This window comes from Octopus sinensis, linkage group LG19 (assembly GCF_006345805.1).
Source record: "Octopus sinensis linkage group LG19, ASM634580v1, whole genome shotgun sequence".
In the NCBI taxonomy this organism is placed as follows: Eukaryota; Metazoa; Mollusca; class Cephalopoda; order Octopoda; family Octopodidae; genus Octopus; species Octopus sinensis.
This window is the reverse complement of record NC_043015.1, coordinates 27399139-27416029: the sequence shown is the minus strand read 5'-3', so window position 1 is coordinate 27416029 and position 16891 is coordinate 27399139. Positions and strand designations below refer to the sequence as shown.

At 41.2% G+C, this 16891-nt stretch overlaps 1 protein-coding gene across 1 annotated transcript in view; it reads left to right on the top strand.

Moving 5' to 3' along the window:
• Positions 1 to 10277: 10277 nt before the first annotated feature.
• Positions 10278 to 16891, top strand: part of LOC118767104 — an 86639-nt gene continuing 80025 nt past the window's right edge. The window contains exon 1 of the mRNA XM_036511162.1: positions 10278 to 10984. Coding sequence (XP_036367055.1) covers positions 10682 to 10984 — 303 coding nt within the window. The 5' untranslated portion in view covers positions 10278 to 10681. The remainder of the gene's footprint in view (positions 10985 to 16891) is intronic.

Sequence of the window (16891 nt, the reverse complement as noted above, 5' to 3'; positions counted from 1 at the left end):
CTAAACGAGTACGAAGCGGTGACAAGTGCAAAGTTTAACGCGGAAAAGTCCGTGGGCTTACAACTGGGCCCCTGGAGAGGCAAGTCCATGCCGTCCAACAGTGTCGTAGGGCGCTGGACAGACGGACCCGTTAAACTGCTCGGGGTCTGGTTCGGTCTAGACCTCCAGGTGGATAAAAACTGGGAAGAGGTGACGAACAGGGTGGCCAATCTTACCCAGAAATGGGCCGAGAGGGAGCTGTCCCTGAAAGGTCGAGCGGAGGTGGCGAATGCGTACATCGCATCCGTCATCTATTACCGATTGACCGTCGTCTTTTGTCCCGACCGCTGGTTGGCCAAGCTGGTGTGCTTGTTCTTCGACTTCTTGTGGAAGGGTCAGGTACCACTGGTCAGGCGATCCATCTGCTGTCAACGGCCGCTGAATGGAGGCCTTGGCATGCCGTGGTTACTGATGCGCAGACATGCACTCAGGTTACGACATCTCAAGTGTTTCCTAGACGGTGAACAGGTGCGCTCATCTTTTGTCAGACACGACTTTCCGCAGCTCGTCTCTTTGACAGAGTTGCAGTCTTGGATCAAACGCAGACCGAGAAAGGGCGCTTGGCACCTCGAGTGCCGTCAAACTCTCTCCGTCCCCCACAAGGCGGGCAATGCGATCGGTAGTGGTTCCACTCTAGCGTTCTATAGAGGGTTAGTGGAAGAAAAATGCGACGACGTTCTCGGGGAAACTCTAGGCGTTGACGATAACGAGCTAAACAGTCTGTTCGGGAGAACTTTCGGGCCGGGGCCAATGGATAATTTCCAAAGGTCCCTCGCCTGGCAGTGCTACCGAGGAACTCTGCCTGTTCGGGATAAACTCTACCGACACGGAAGTGCCGTCAGACGGGCCTGCCCGAGGTGCGCCCTGGATGGCGAAACCGTTCAGTACGCACTCGTCCAGTGCCCGAGTATTGCTGAACTATGGGTTTATGTTAAACAGCTACTGTCGCGTATAGGACGGATCCGGCTATCAGCTGAATCCATAGTGAGGATTGCCCCGCCGTGGCTGTAGCGAAAGAGGTGATATGGTGGACCCGTTTGAAAGGGCTAAGGTCAGACACTTTCCTCTTTGGCCAAGGCCTCATCAGCTTTTTCAAGTTTCACTTGAAAAGGAAGATGAGAGTAGAGAGGGAAGTGATGTCTGGTAGCAAGTTTATTGAAAGGTGGGTGAATGTCGCAAGAATGGCCAGTATGAACGGACCAATTCTGAGGATACACCTGTGAAAATTAAAAGGAAATATAAAAGGAGAAAGGGGCTCTCTACTCCACTTTTGACCAGGCTCCCGTGGCTTTTATGGGTTTTTCCACGAGTAACCTTTGGAAGCGCCTCCCCTATTGGGAGTTTTAATTGTTACTTACATTTCGTTGTTATCCTGCTTTTGTACACGGACTTTTTCAAAACTTTCGTCCTGTGTTTTGACCCTTTATGTTTTAATTGATTTTTGTTAGCCCTTGTGGCCAATAAACGAACGAATTATTATTATTATTATTATTATTATATTATTATTATTATTATTATTATCTTAGAGTTACTATTGCCTTTGAGCTACACGGTGAATAAAAATGGAAAAATCAAAAACTAAAGCTGATCTTGTTTTCTAGTTCCAGTATCGGATAGACATTCCAAAATGTTTAATAATAGTTCCTATTTGAAACAATATCCAAAATAAAAAATGAATTTCCACCGCCATATTTTGAGAATTCTTTAAGCGACTTTTTTTTACCCCTGAACGAGTCAACAAGTATCATCATCATCATCATCATCATCATCATCATCATCATCATCATCAAATAAAAACAATGGTTTTCAATTTTGGCACAAGGCTAGTAATTTCGGGGTCGGAGATCAGTTGACTACATTGACCCCATTACTCAACTGTTACTTATTTTATGGAACCCCAAAAAGATGAAAGGCAAAGTCAACCTCGGAGGAATTTGAACTCAGAATGTAAAGACGGACGGAATGCTGCTAAGCACTTTGTCCGGTGTGTAAACGATTTTGCCGGTTCACCGCCTTAACAACAAATTAAAATATTAATATAACTGCTTCAAATTTTGGCCCTGAGTCTTTGAGGGTGGGTGTTACACATTCATATCTATGTGTATACGTAGGTATACGTGTGTAGAACACATCCCCACTTTTGGCACTATTTGTTAGTAAACAGTGTCTAAAGCATAATGCTTATCACTCCGCTGTATTTTGACAGTTCGTAAGCAAAATAAACTCGTAAAACAATAACAATGCCTTCATTGAGTTGTCTATCATCCCATCAAGAACGAAACAATGCATAACATGGTGGCAGCGGTAAATAAGTAATCGGAAACTGTGCCTTTACAATAAAACAGAAATTTAACAATAAACCAGAAATTTAACAAACTGAATATCGCTTCGTTTTCGAACACACACATACGAGGATCCAAAATGGCGACTCCGGTCGCCATACAGATGAATCTACATCCGACCATGAACTGGGACACCGATGATACGCGGAAGCGTTCAAGAATTTCAAACAGAAAACTCAACTGGCTTTCAAAAGCTTCCTGAAATGTACAACTGCCGATGAAAAGGTAAGCTACATCATTTTATCGACGGGAGAGAAGGGCCTAGACCTATTCAATAGCTGGGACATGTAAGAATAGGATTGCAATAACCCAGACACACTTTTAGAGAAATTTGAAAGGCACCTAGAGCCCAGATCAAACCATAGAATTCATAGATACGAATTCCAGGGCCTGAAACAAGACCCCACAAGAAACGATTGACAACTTCCTGTCTAGACTGAAGAATGTTGCCGAGAAATGCAAATTCAAAGACAGGGACGAAAGGATTGTTGATCAACTAATATGGGGGTGTGCTAATAAGGAAGTCCAGAAATCCCTCATAGGTAAGGACGCTCTCCAGTTAATGGAAGCAGTTGACACTGGAAGAGCATTCGAAGCCACTACCAAACAAATGGCCTTACTTTACAAACAAACAAACATAATAAGCAGCAGTGTGGATATTGTATCTAGACATAGGACGAAACATACCCGCAAAGAATATGCCAGTACTGTGGTACGGAGCATGAGTTCAATAACCGGAAGAAATGTCCTGCATTCGGTACACACTGCAAAGCATGTGGAAAACCCAACCACTGGGGGAAAATATGTAGACTAACAAAATCTCAGCAATACAAGCCCCAATTTTCAAAGAGGAGCGGAAATAGAAAACAAAGAGATATACTTGCACAACAACAGGAACAAAACACCTCAGAGGAGGAATTCTTGACAGTCGGCACAATAAATGTGCATGAGATGGGAAATGACGACCAGAAAAAAAATGAGGCATACACAATTATATGAATACAAAAGAAGTCAGGCAAGAAACAAATAAACATTACTTTAAGGCTAAAGATTGACACTGGAGCCCAGAGTGATATCTTGCCTGTCAACCTTTACAAGAAGATGTTCCCAGAACACATGACACAAGAGGATAAAATCAAAGAAGGAATCCTCACACCAAGTGATGTAATCCTCACTGCATACGGAGGTACCAGGATTCCATAACTGAGCAAAACAACAATCACAGGGACACACAAAGGAAAGACAATCAAGTGTTCTTTTTATGTCACAAGAACAGAAGGACCAGCATTTCTTGGACTTAATACCTGTCAAAAGCTTAATATTGTGTCAATCAATAGTGAAGTGAAGGCAGCTCCGAGCAGGATTGACAGAGATATGCCTATCAAAGACCGACCACCAATCACAAATAAAGAAGAACTGATAAGCATGTACCCAGAATGCTTTGACGATACAGTCGAGTGTTTTGTGAAATGTCGATACCATATAACAGTCGACCCCAATACCAAACCAATTGTTCACCCACCTCACCGCATTCCTCTAGAACTAAAAGAGAAGCTGAAGGCAGAGTTGGACAGAATGGAAAAAAAAAAGAAATAATCACCAAAGTGACACGACCAACAGACTGGGTGAACTCAATTGTAATCAAAGAAAAACCCAATGGTACCCTACGGATATGCCTCGACCCAAGGGACCTGAACAAGGCATTAAAAGGAGAGTACCATCTAATTCCAACCCTTGAAGAAATCACACCATCATTAGCTGGATCCAAGATATTCAGCAAACTGGATGCCAGTAATGCGTACTGGAATGTAAAGATGGACAAGGAATCCTCCATGCTCACTACCTTCAACACACCATTTGGCAGATACTAATTCATCCGACTCCCATTTGGATTGAAGGTGAGCCAAGATATTTTCCAGCGCCAAATAGATGAGACCTACCAAGGCTGTAAGGGAGCAATTGGGATAGCAGACGACATCCAAGTGCATGGCAAGGATGAGATCACGCATCACTTCAGTTTACATGAAACCATGGAGAAAACCCGACAAGCAGGTATCAAACTCAATGCATGTGTGTGATAAAAGCAAAGGAGTGCAAATTCTTTGGAATTATATACTCTGCAGAGGGAGTGAAACCAGACCCCGCTAAAGTGGAAGCCATCAGAGACATCAAAAAAACCAAAGACAAGAAGGAACTCAGGAGCTTCCTGGGACTCATCCACTACATGGGAGCCTTCATACCCAAGCTGGCCGATCTCACTGCAAATCTCCGAGAACTAAACAAAGATGACGTAGAGTTTGATTGGTGTGCTTCACACACACAAGATTTCAAAGCAATCAAAAAACTCATCAGTAAGGAAACAACTCTGCAGTACTATGACAGACGCAAACCAGTAACACTCCAAGTCGATGCTTCTATGATAGGAATTGGCGCAGCATTAATACAGGAAGGTAAACCCATTGCATATACCTCGAAAGCTCTCTCACCCACAGAGACAAGGTATGCAAATATTGAAAGGGAACTCCTGGCAGTAGTATGTGGATGTGAAAAGTTCCATACATACCTGTATGGCAGATAATTCAATATTTAATCAGACAAATACACAGAAAAAACCTCACGAAAGCACCAGCCAAACTGCAAAGATTACTGTTGAGGCGCCAAAAGTACGACTACGATATCAGGTACAAGCCAGGAAAGGACCTGATATTGGCGGATGCTCTTTCCAGACTATCCTCACATGATAAGCAGGAGATGGAAGGACTAAGTATAAAGGTCCACCACATTGTAATTGTAAGAAACACACAGTTAGCACAAATCAAAGAGGAGACCAGCAAAGATGAACTCCAGCTCCTTACTCAGATGGTGATTCAGAGGTGGCCAGAGAAGAGACATCAGGTGCAGCCCCTCATTCATGAATATTGGGCCATCCATGATGATATATCAGTGGAGAATGGAATCCTGATGGCTGGATCCCGAATAATTATACCCAAGTCAATGCAAAAAGAGATTCTTGACAAGATCCACCTAGGGCATCTAGGAATGGAGAAATGCAAGCTCCGAGCGAAGTCAGCTGTATATTGGGTAGGCATGTACAAAGACATAGAAAAGACAGCTTCTACATGCCACATCTGTCAAAAGTACAGAAACTCACAACGAAAGGAGGAAATGATATCCAGTGACATCCCAACAAGGCCATGGCAAGCTGTTGGAGTAGATCTGTTCACAGAGAGCCAAGAATGGTATTTGATAATGGTCTGCTACTACTCCAAATTTCCATTTGTGAGAAAAGTGAAAGACCTGACAGCCAAAACAATCACTACAGTGGCTCGAGGACTTCTAGAAGAGCAAGGAATACCAGAGCAGATCATATGTGACAATGGAACCCAGTTCACATCTCAAGAATTCAAAAAGCTAGCCGATGAGTATGGGTTCAATATTACAACCTCATCTCCACACTACCCCAAAGGTCATGGATTTATATAGAAAGACAGGTGCAGACAGTGAAGAGAACACTAGTCAAATGCCGAGAGACTAAGGAAGACCCACACCTGGCACTTCTGTCCCTGCGAGCGACACCACTGAGGGCTGACATGAAATCCCCAGCAGAAATGCTGAATGGCAGGAAGTACAAAACCACCCTGCCAACTAAGATCCAACCTCCTATTGACCAGGAAGAGACAAGGGCAAAGCTAGCAGCCACTCAAGAACAATCACAGAAATATTACAACAAACATGCATAATACCTGAGATACTTGGAGGACATGTGCATACTCAAGATCCTATAACCAAAACATGGATCCCAGCACAAGTTGTCAGTGGAGCTGAAACTCCAAGATCGTATATTATAGAAACGGAATCTGGTAGGCAGCTGAGACGCAACAGGGTCCACATCCGCCCGACACCAAAGCTGTCGAGCATAACGTGTACAACACCTGCCGCATCAGTAACAACACCCACAGAATCATCACCCCAACCACTCATCAACAGCCCAACAACACACCTCAGACACCAGTGCGGAGCACAAAATCCACCAGATGGAGATCGAACATTTTACCACCGGTTCGAGACCGTTAAAGAGAAAAAAAAAAAAAAAGAAAAAGAAAAGATAGATAACTAATTCTGCTAGATTACAAAGCAGAAAACCACGTGAGTGGGCAGAATAATCTCACGGTTTCTGCTACAGGATTGCTACCCTTGCGCTGACAATCCATTAGAGTAAGGGAGACTACTGTAGTGATCCTATACAACAGCGCGCGCGCGCAACGCCCTCTCGCGAATACACGAAGTCCGAAAGAGGGAATTTTGCTGACGTGGCCTTAGCTTATAGAGGCAAGGGAGAGCGAGCCTTAACAAAGAGGCAAGGGAGCGTAAAGTGTTGACCATTAGCGTCCGACAGACAGCGGCAGGCTTTTCATAGAAGCAGACGTTTAATTCGCTCTCTCTCCGGTTTTGATAGCAGCAGTCTTTTGGCCGAAGACTTTTAACCTGAATTGTTGCAGACATCATCTTCTTCCTCCGGACGCCATTTTTGACCCGTTCTGTTTTTAGCGGCTGAACATTGTAAATATTACAATCGATTAACTTTCAGCCTTGCGCGCCCAGAACCAAGGACATCAGATATACCACTGATTTCTCACCGGTATAAAACAATAAAGTATATCTATTTTTTACGTCTGCGTTTTGTGTTTCTTTGACTGGTAGAGTCTGGATATAAAAGCAACGGAAAGTGATTGCACCAACTTGCACCCCAAAAGTGCAAGAGGAGATATTCACATATTCCTTACACTACTTATATTTTTTCTTCACTGCCAAAAGACCCCTTTATTTTTTTCAAGAAGAAGGGATGTTACACATTCATATCTATGTGTATACGTGTTACACATTCATATCTATGTGTTACACATATCTATGTGTTACACATTCATATCTATGTGTATACGTGTGTAGAACACATCCCCACTTTTGGCACTATTTGTTAGTAAACAGTGTCTAAAGCATAATGCGTATCACTCCGCTGTATTTTGACAGTTCGTAAAAACAGGTTAAGCAAAATAAACACGTAAAACAATAACAATGCCTTCATTGAGTTGTCTATCAAGAACGAAACGATGCATAACAGTGGGGTTTAGTCGATTTTATCGACCCCAGTACTGACTGGTATTATATTTTATTGATTCCGAAAGGTTCAAAAGCAAAGTTGACCTCGGTGTGATCTGAACTTAGAACATTAAGAGCCGGAAGAAATGCCACTACACATTTTGACCGACGCGGAAACAATTCTGTTAGCTGAGCAGCTTAAGTAATATACAATAATAACACAGCGAATAACTTCAAATAAAATTCCATCGCGATCGATTGATTTAGTATGTTCAGTGTATATATTACTATTTATATTTCTCCCTATCACTAACCAAAAACGTCAGTTTTTAGTCATTACAATATAGAAAAGGGAGAAAAGAAAAACGTAGTAATAATAACGATGATATTTTACTAGCTACAAAGGCCCATGACGTCGGAGAAAGGAACTAGAAAACTTGGGGTTGATTTCGATTAAAAATGTGAGACATTAATGAATGAATAAATAGCTACCTGGGGCGGACCCAAGGTGGGGGGTGGCCTGAGGGGTACATGCCCCTCCCCCCTCAAGAAAAGAAATGCGCCCATCTAAATACTGTTATTAAGCCCTGGAATTGTATTCCCTTCTGACCTTGTGCTCTTCCTTCGGAAAATTCCTGGGAGTGCGCCTAGCTACATATATGAAACGATAACAATAACTAGCAATAACAATATACGACAACACAATAACAAGGAATGATCACTGAATCCCATGTAAAAAATTTGGGAAGGGGTAAACGCATTGTGTTTCAGGAAAAACCCACGTAACCACAGGTTACATTAACATCTAAAGAGAAGTGTCTTTTATCTTTCTTTTTGTTACTCCCACAAACTTAAAGCAGGCTTATTTAGCCACACTAGCTTCACTATTCTCGTTCAGATTTCCTACAGTTGCAAGCGGGTACCGCTAACGTTATTAACCTCAAAATTTTTAACCGAACCCACCATACAACTTGCATTACTAGAGACAGGAAGTATTTCCTTGCTAAAGAAGACGGTAGATTAATTTTTACGATAGCCGCGACTGGAGGTGCCCGGGGACATGCCAACAAAAGTTTGACACAAATCCATCAATCAACAATAAAAAGATACTGCAAATGTGCAGGCGGTTTTGCTACTCCGCGTTCATTATGGACAAGCTGAGTTACTGGCAGCTTCAACATGGCAATGATTGTAGATTTTATCCTGAACAGGCAGATTCTAACCTGCAGCACACCAGGCTAAGGACTTTTGGTAATTGCCCACAATTCTCGACCAGGAAATCCTTCAGAATCTATTACTTCGGTTGTCCTCGTTCATACCTACAATCGCTCCCACCCTATCGTCGCATGAGGTTTTTTTCTGGTTTTGTTTCGTTTATCTATCACTTTATTCGTTCATTCGGATCTGTAACGGGAACTCGTTGCTTCTTACACTTTTGGGATGCAACACAGGTGCAACACAATTTCCGTTCTTTATTTTCCAGAATCTACCAGTCAAGGAACGAAAAGCAAGTTTAGAAATATATAATTCTTTATTCTCTTATACAAAAATGAAACACAATGGTATACTGGTATCCATTCTTACAACAATCCAGTAGCAATAGTTAAATCCCAAGCATATGCTCAAACTCAGCCCTAGCAGTTTTAAGTCGGTCAGGTGCAAGACGCCGTGGTCGCGAAAAAACAGGCGGTCCAGTTGTTGTAATAAAATGGAGTGTCGAGTGTAATGGCTTTGCCACTTTAAAGGTAACATCAAGTAGCTCTGGAAAAGAGGCCAAAAGAGAGTGAAAAACGTCTCCAGATGTAGAAACAAAAAATGTCGGGCTAAGAGCTGAATCGGTAGATTCTCTGGTCGGCGTGGAGAGTGTAGTCGAAGTATCGACTAGCCTCCGACGTCTGACATCTACCAATAAATCAAAATTACTTAGAAAATCCGCACCTAAAATAGGATGCTGAATGTCAGCAATGATAAAAACCCATTGAAAGTCTCGACGAAGATTAATGTCAAGGCGTAAAGAGATCTGACCGAATGTAACGTTAGATCGTTTTGGCCTGTCGGTTGTGAGACGCAAAGGCCAAATGCTGCAACAAGAACCAGTGCCCACCATGAAGTTTTTCTTCGACACTTGATCCTTGATGAAAAATGCACGATAACAATTTCATACGACACCGCTACGGAAAATGGGATTTTTTTTTCTAGCGGTGTCAAATGAAAATGTCACCTATAATTATGGCTCTAGTATCGATCTATTGCATTTCAATCTATTTTAGATTTAGGGTTAGTTAGGGTTAGGGTTAGGGGTTGGGGAAGGGTATCTTTTTTCTTCACAAATGTAAATAAACCCAATCTGTTTCTTAAATGAGGGACATATTCATTATGCATAGAATGTTATTTACCTAAATGGACGTCAGCGATTGGTTAAAATTGCCGAAATGCTCGAAATTAAAGACGAAGTATGTTACAACCTATAGAATTTTCTCAATAAAGCCAAGAGAAAATGATGTTTTATAAACACATTCTACCAGTATACGAAGTTTTAAACTTTTTAGTTACCTAGAAATTATGTTACAAAGTGCCGTTCAAAAGGAAAAGATCCGTTCATTCAAATATTCACTTCTTCTCTCAGTCGTCTTTCCACGCGCGCACACACAACACACACGCAGGTTTATTTGCGACTTAGTTAATCGAGGTTTTTCATCTCACTAAATAACGAGACGTTATTGTCTATCTATCTGTCTGTCTATCTAGAGGGAGGGAGAGAGAGAGAGAGAGAGGGGCGGTCCGTAACTTCGCTTGTTGCTATTTAACATAAGTTACATCACGCAGTCCTTGTTGCCTTTTAATCCTGGGTTATTCTTGATCGAGCAAATCTACGATCTAAGTCTAACCGTGGTTAATCCGTGTTTTCACCTTATCACATAATGTCCTTACTTTTGTAAGGTTGTCTCTATCGCATTTCAGAGGACATACAATATTAGAGAGATACAGTTTGTATTTCTAGTAGATCGAGCTATCGCAAAGAGATTGATTAGCTTATTTGAACTTCAAATGTTAAATTTAGAGAGAAAAATAAAAGCACAATCACAAACACAACAAAAATTAATCACTATTTCCACTTCTTTAAAAGCGACAGTCGGATGAAAATGTCTTAAGAAGCATAATTCATTGAACACCGCCCATTAAGACGGTGTCTGTAGACCAACATGAACAACTTCCACTCCTGCAATTGTTTACAAAACAACACAAACAACAGTAAAACTAGTTCCACCACTGTTAATAGTAATAACAGTAACTTTCAAAGGTTATCAAGTGCCGAAAACCATGTGTGTTGCCAGAGTCAGTCGTTACAACCTTCGTTACATCAAACTTTACCAGAATTAGATTTCGAAAGAGGTTTATGGAATGATGCTGTGACTGGGGACATTGAAGGGGTTCGGCGTAAACTAGAGAAACAGCGATATGGTTGTACGGCCAATGCCACGGATACGTCTGGTTATACTCCCTTGGTGAGTTCAAGGATTACTACTCGTTTTTGTTTTTTATTTCCATTACTTTTGATAAAAGAAAATTTGGTACTTGTCTATTGTCGTGGTCCCGGTTTCTCACACGCGAATTCGCGCGCGCGCGCACCAGACGTAGGTACTCGATACTCGAGATCCTACGAGGTGACTTGCGCATGCGCAGTGCAGAATTCGCGCATGCGCGTTAACCCCCCCCCCTAAAAAAAGGTGTTGGATTTCACTAAAATATTTGTGTGTGTGTGTGGTGTGTGTGTGTATATATAACATTTTCAATTTTACACAAAAAAATTACATAGTCGCTTTCCTCGCGGATTTACAGATAAATGAATTAATTACTATTTTACAGAATAAAATTAATGAATTAATTATAATAATTAAATAATTCTTGAAAATTAATTAATATTAATAATATTTTTTGAACAAAGTAAATAATTTATAAAACTTGGTTAATAATTTTTTTTACACAAACGCGAACGTATATAATTTGTGAAACTTTTTTTTTTTTACAGACGTATATAATTTGGTAAACTTAATGAATTAATTTCTTCTCTCATCATCATCTCGTTTAACGTCCGTTCTCCATGCCAGCATGGGTTGGACGGTTCGACCGGGGATCTGGGAAGCCAGAAGGCTGCACCAGACTCCAGTCTTATCTGGCAATGTTTCTACAGCTGGATGCCCTTCCTAACGCCAACCACTCCGAGAGTGTAGTGGGTGCTTTTTACATGCCACCCGCACAGGTGCCAGGAGAGGCTGGCAACGGCCACGGTCGGATTGGTGCCAGTCGAGGCGGCTCTGGCATCGGCCACGATTCGGATAGTGCTTTTTACGTACCACCAGTCCAGGGTCCTGGCATTTGCCGGGTGCCACACTTGCCCCAACATGTCTTCGCGCAAGCAAAGGGGGTTGGCGTGGGTGCCTGTCGTGGATGAGGTTCGATATCAACTTCGCTTGCCTCAACAGGTCTTTGTGTATAAATGTATAAATTTTTCGCACTAAATTCTTTCCGTAGAATTTATCAAAAACGCCAAAATTATTCCGTAGAATTTATCAAATTAAAAAACGCAAAATTAATATATTTTTTGAAATTGCAAATTATTTAGAATATAAAACAAATGAAGTTAAATTTAAAAATAAATGTCATATACTTATACTCTGTAAGGTGCTGTGTTCACACTTCAATTTACTATTTTCTAGAAATGTTGCTTTTCTAATTGAAACAATTTTTCTCAATCTCCATTTAAAAGTCCATAATGCCTCTTGAGACATATCAAATGAACAACTTTGAATTACGCGGCGGCGGTGGTGGTGGTGGTGTGAGGTTCTAATTTTTTTTCTGATCTCTCTTTGCCCCCTAATGGAGGTGTGGTGGGGAGACAGATGAAAGATTTTCATTCTCTTATATTTATATATATATATATGATAAGATATATATATATATTTCTTAAACCTACACGATATATCTAGTGTGTAAATTTGGGATGTTTTTGAAAAAGATAATATTATTTTGTCATCAGAAATATATACTTTATCGTCACACTACAATTAAGATATATTTATTTTAATCGTTCATCTTTTCCCGCGACAATAAAAATTGGGCGCGAAAATTTTTTTCTAATCTAGCGGAATGAACAACTGAGATAAAGAGGGGGCAAAGAGAGATCAGAAAAAAAATTAGAACCTCACACCACCACCGCCGCCGCGTAATTCAAAGTTGTTCATTTTGATATGGCTCAAGAGGCATTATGGACTTTTAAATGGAGATTGAGAAAAATTGTTTCAATTAGAAAAGCAACATTTCTAGAAAAGTAAATTGAAGTGTGAACACAGCACCTTACAGAGTATAAGTATATGACATTTATTTTAAAATTTAACTTCATTTTTTTTATATTCTAAATAATTTGCAATTTCAAAAATATATTAATTTTGCGTTTTTTAATTTGAAAATTCTACGGAATAATTTTGTGCGTTTTTTGATAAATTCTACGGACAGAATTTAGTGCGAAAAATTTATACATTTATACACAAAGACCTGTTGAGGCAAGCGAAGTTGATATCGAACCTCCTCCCATGACAGGCACCCACGCCAACCCCCTTTGCTTGCGAAGACATGTTGGGGCAAGTGGTGGCACCCGCAAATGCCAGGACCCCTGGACTGTGGTACGTAAAAGCACTATCCGAATCGTGGCCGATGCCAGAGCCGCCTCGACTGGCACCAATCCGACCGTGGCCGTTGCCAGCCTCTCCTGGCACCTGTGCGGGTGGCATGTAAAAAGCCCCCACTACACTCTCGGAGTGGTTGGCGTTAGGAAGGGCATCAGCTGTAGAAACATTGCCAGATAAGACTGGAGTCTGGTGCAGCCTTCTGGCTTCCCAGATCCCCGGTCGAACCGTCCAACCATGCTGGCATGGAGAACGGACGTTAAACGATGATGATGATGAGAAGAAATTAATTCATTAAGTTTACCAAATTATATACGTCTGTAAAAAAAAAAAAAGTTTCACAAATTATATACGTTCGCGTTTGTGTAAAAAAAATTATTAACCAAGTTTTATTAAATTATTTACTTTGTTCAAAAAATATTATTAATAAATTAATTTTCAAGAATTATTAATTTATATAATTAATTCATTAATTTTATTCTGTAAAATAGTAATTAATTCATTTATCTTAATCCGCGAGGAAAGCGACTATGTATTTTTTTGTGTAAATTGAAAATGTTATATAACACACCACACACACACACAACACATATATTTTTAGTGAAATCCAACACCTTTTTTTTAGGGGGGGGGTTTAACGCGCATGCGCGAATCGCACTGCGCATGCGCAAGTCACCTCGTAGGATCTCGAGTATCGAGTACCTATGTCTGGTGCGCGCGCGCGCGCGAACTCGCGTGTGAGAAACCGGGACCACGACAATAGACAAGTACCGAAAATTTGCTGTTGTCGTGGTTGTTGTTTAACTGGAGGACTATCCTGACAGAACAGTCCTACATGTAAAGGTGTTCCGACTCTGACTGACCACCCTCATCGTTTTCCTTTTGGTCATTTTGTAGCTAGGACTACATTAATTTACCCCTTTCTTTTCAAGTCAGTTGAATGAGGGGGAGATTTGGCTGCTATTTCGAGCATCAAGTACAGACTCGCTCGCTGTCAAACCAGATGGCATGTTATCACTCCTGTGTGTGTGTGCATACACTCGCATACACATATATACCCGAACACATTTACACACACGCACACACGTGTGTGTGTGTATATATATATATATATATATACACATACATACTCACGTGTGTGTGTAAATGTGTTCGGGTATATATGTGTATGCGAATGTATGCATACACACACACACACAGGAGTGATAAGCTTAATATACTATATATATATATATGTGTGTGTTTGTGTGTTACCTGTACGTACTAAAAAACCTAGTTACATGTACTTGCATATGTAGGTATATTATATATAACATGAATTTCTTCCATCTTCTTGCTCTTTTAAAGTATTTGAAAAAAATTATATTAATATATATATGGCGGTGCCCCAGCATGGCCACAGCTCACAAGCTGAAACTAGAATCAATCAATGTGTCCAACTGGTTAAAATTCTATTTATTTGTGCAGCTGATTATAGCACTGCATTTAAATTGATGTAATGATTGCATTGTTCAATTAAATGGAGTTGCTTGAAACGGTCATACTGCATCACTTCTTGATATCCTGTTGCTTATTTTGATATATATATATATACACACACACACAAGGCACACATATACTGAGAGAGGGAACAACAGAATGGCACAGAGATAGGTACACACACTCACATTTCAGATTGCCCCCACTCACTATTGACTATTCCATTTACACACCTATCCACCCATACACATACCTTTTATTATAGGTGCTGACCTCTCACTATGACATTAACATACACACACGGACTACTCACACAAACACAAACATATGTGAACAGTTAATACCACACACAGTTACCATCACACGCACACATGCTATCATGCACACACACAAACACAAGCCACTACACACACCTGTGCGTGCGTGCACATATACACAGATATCAACTGGTCCTCACATTCCCCTGTCCCAGAAAGCACTTTCTCTTAGTTCTTCTACTTCTGGTCATTCCAAAATGTAACTACCTGTCGACTGTTGGTAATTTTTTTCCCTCCTTCTTCCTTTTCCTTTGGACTTTCCTATGTTTCTTGTTTCTGTTCAATTAAATGGAGTCGCTTGAAATGGTCGTACTGCATCACTTCTTGATATGCTGCCGCATACAAAAGCTATATTCCTGGTTAACCTTACTTTAATGTTGCTGCACCTCATATGCATCCATAGCTTACACTGGGTACATCTTATGGTGTTTCTACCTACACCTTTTCTACAGATCAAGCAGGACCATCTACCTGAAGGGGTTTGTGATGTGTTCGCCTTCCTACTTACTTGAACTTTGGTTTTTGCAACATTGATTCTAAACCTTGCTTCCACACCTGAAATTTCTTCTCTAGTTTTGGTAGTGATTCTGCTATGAGAGCAAGGTCATCAGCATAGAGGAGCCCCCAGGGGCAGCCCGTCTTGAATTCCTCTGTTATTGCCTGGAGGACTATGATGAATAATAGGGGACTGAAGGCTGAAACTTGGTGAACCCCTACTTCTACCTGGAATTCTTCACTATACTTATTGCCGACCCTTACCTTACTAACGGCATCACTGTATAAGGCCTGTACAGCTCTTATTAACCACTCTTCAATCCTCAGTTTCCACATCACTCGCCAGATAGGGGATCGGAGGACCCTGTCAAAGGCTTTCTGCAAGTCAACAAAAGCCAAGTATATGGGCTTATCTTTGGCTAGGTATTTCTCCAGCAGTTGCTGTACCAGGAATATAGCATCAGTGGTGCTTCTCCCTGGCACAAAACCAAACTACATCTCATCCAAGCAGGCTCTCTCCCTAATTAGTTGGGCTATGACCCTCTCCGTGACCTTCATCACCTGATCTTTGAATCCCCTGTAGTTATTTCTATCTAAAGCATCACCTTTACCTTTGTAGCACTTGACTATGGTGCTGCTGTGCCAGTCATTGGGTATGATTCCTTCATGAGCTACCTGGTTTACAATATGGTTAACTAGGCCATGACCGACATCACCAGATATTTTAAACATCTCAGCAGTGATTCCTGATGGGCCGGGGACTTTTCCTGACTTCATATCCTTAATTGCTTTATCTACCAGGGTGCTGGTCCCTCTGCTGGGTCAACATTTGGCAGGCTTTCCTCCTCCCATTCATTCTCCACATTTAGCAGCCTTTCATAATAGCTTCTCTAAGCCTCTTTCTTTTCAGAATCATTAAAAGCAAGTGTACCGTCATCCATGCAGACACATTTCTCTCCTGTGACATCACATTTTTCTCTCACACACTGTCTTGCAATCTGAAATACTTCAGTTTGTTGGTCCTCACGTCGCTGAACATTGGCATACTTCTTCGTTTCTCCTTCTCTCTTTGCTATGTATACCTGTTGCCCAGCCTCCCTTGTGGTTATCCGGTACAGTTCCCTGCTACCCCCACTCTTCCTGTTTTTTTCCTCTAATGGCCTTGACTACCGTATTCCATGACCACCTTACTCAAGGTCTGGAAGGGACTTTGCACCAGCCACATATTTGGTCTGTGGCACTCAGTAAGCTGTCCCATAGGAATTTCCAGTTACCCTCTATGTCCAAAATCTGTAGCTCCTCCTACCTCTCATCAAATTTCTCAGTGAGGATGTCCTTAAATCTCTGACCATGTGAAGGGTTCTTAAGCTTCCAAATCCTTCTTTTCTGGATTGTTCTGCTTCTTGGCATCCTTCTGGCCTCGAGTCTAAAATCACTA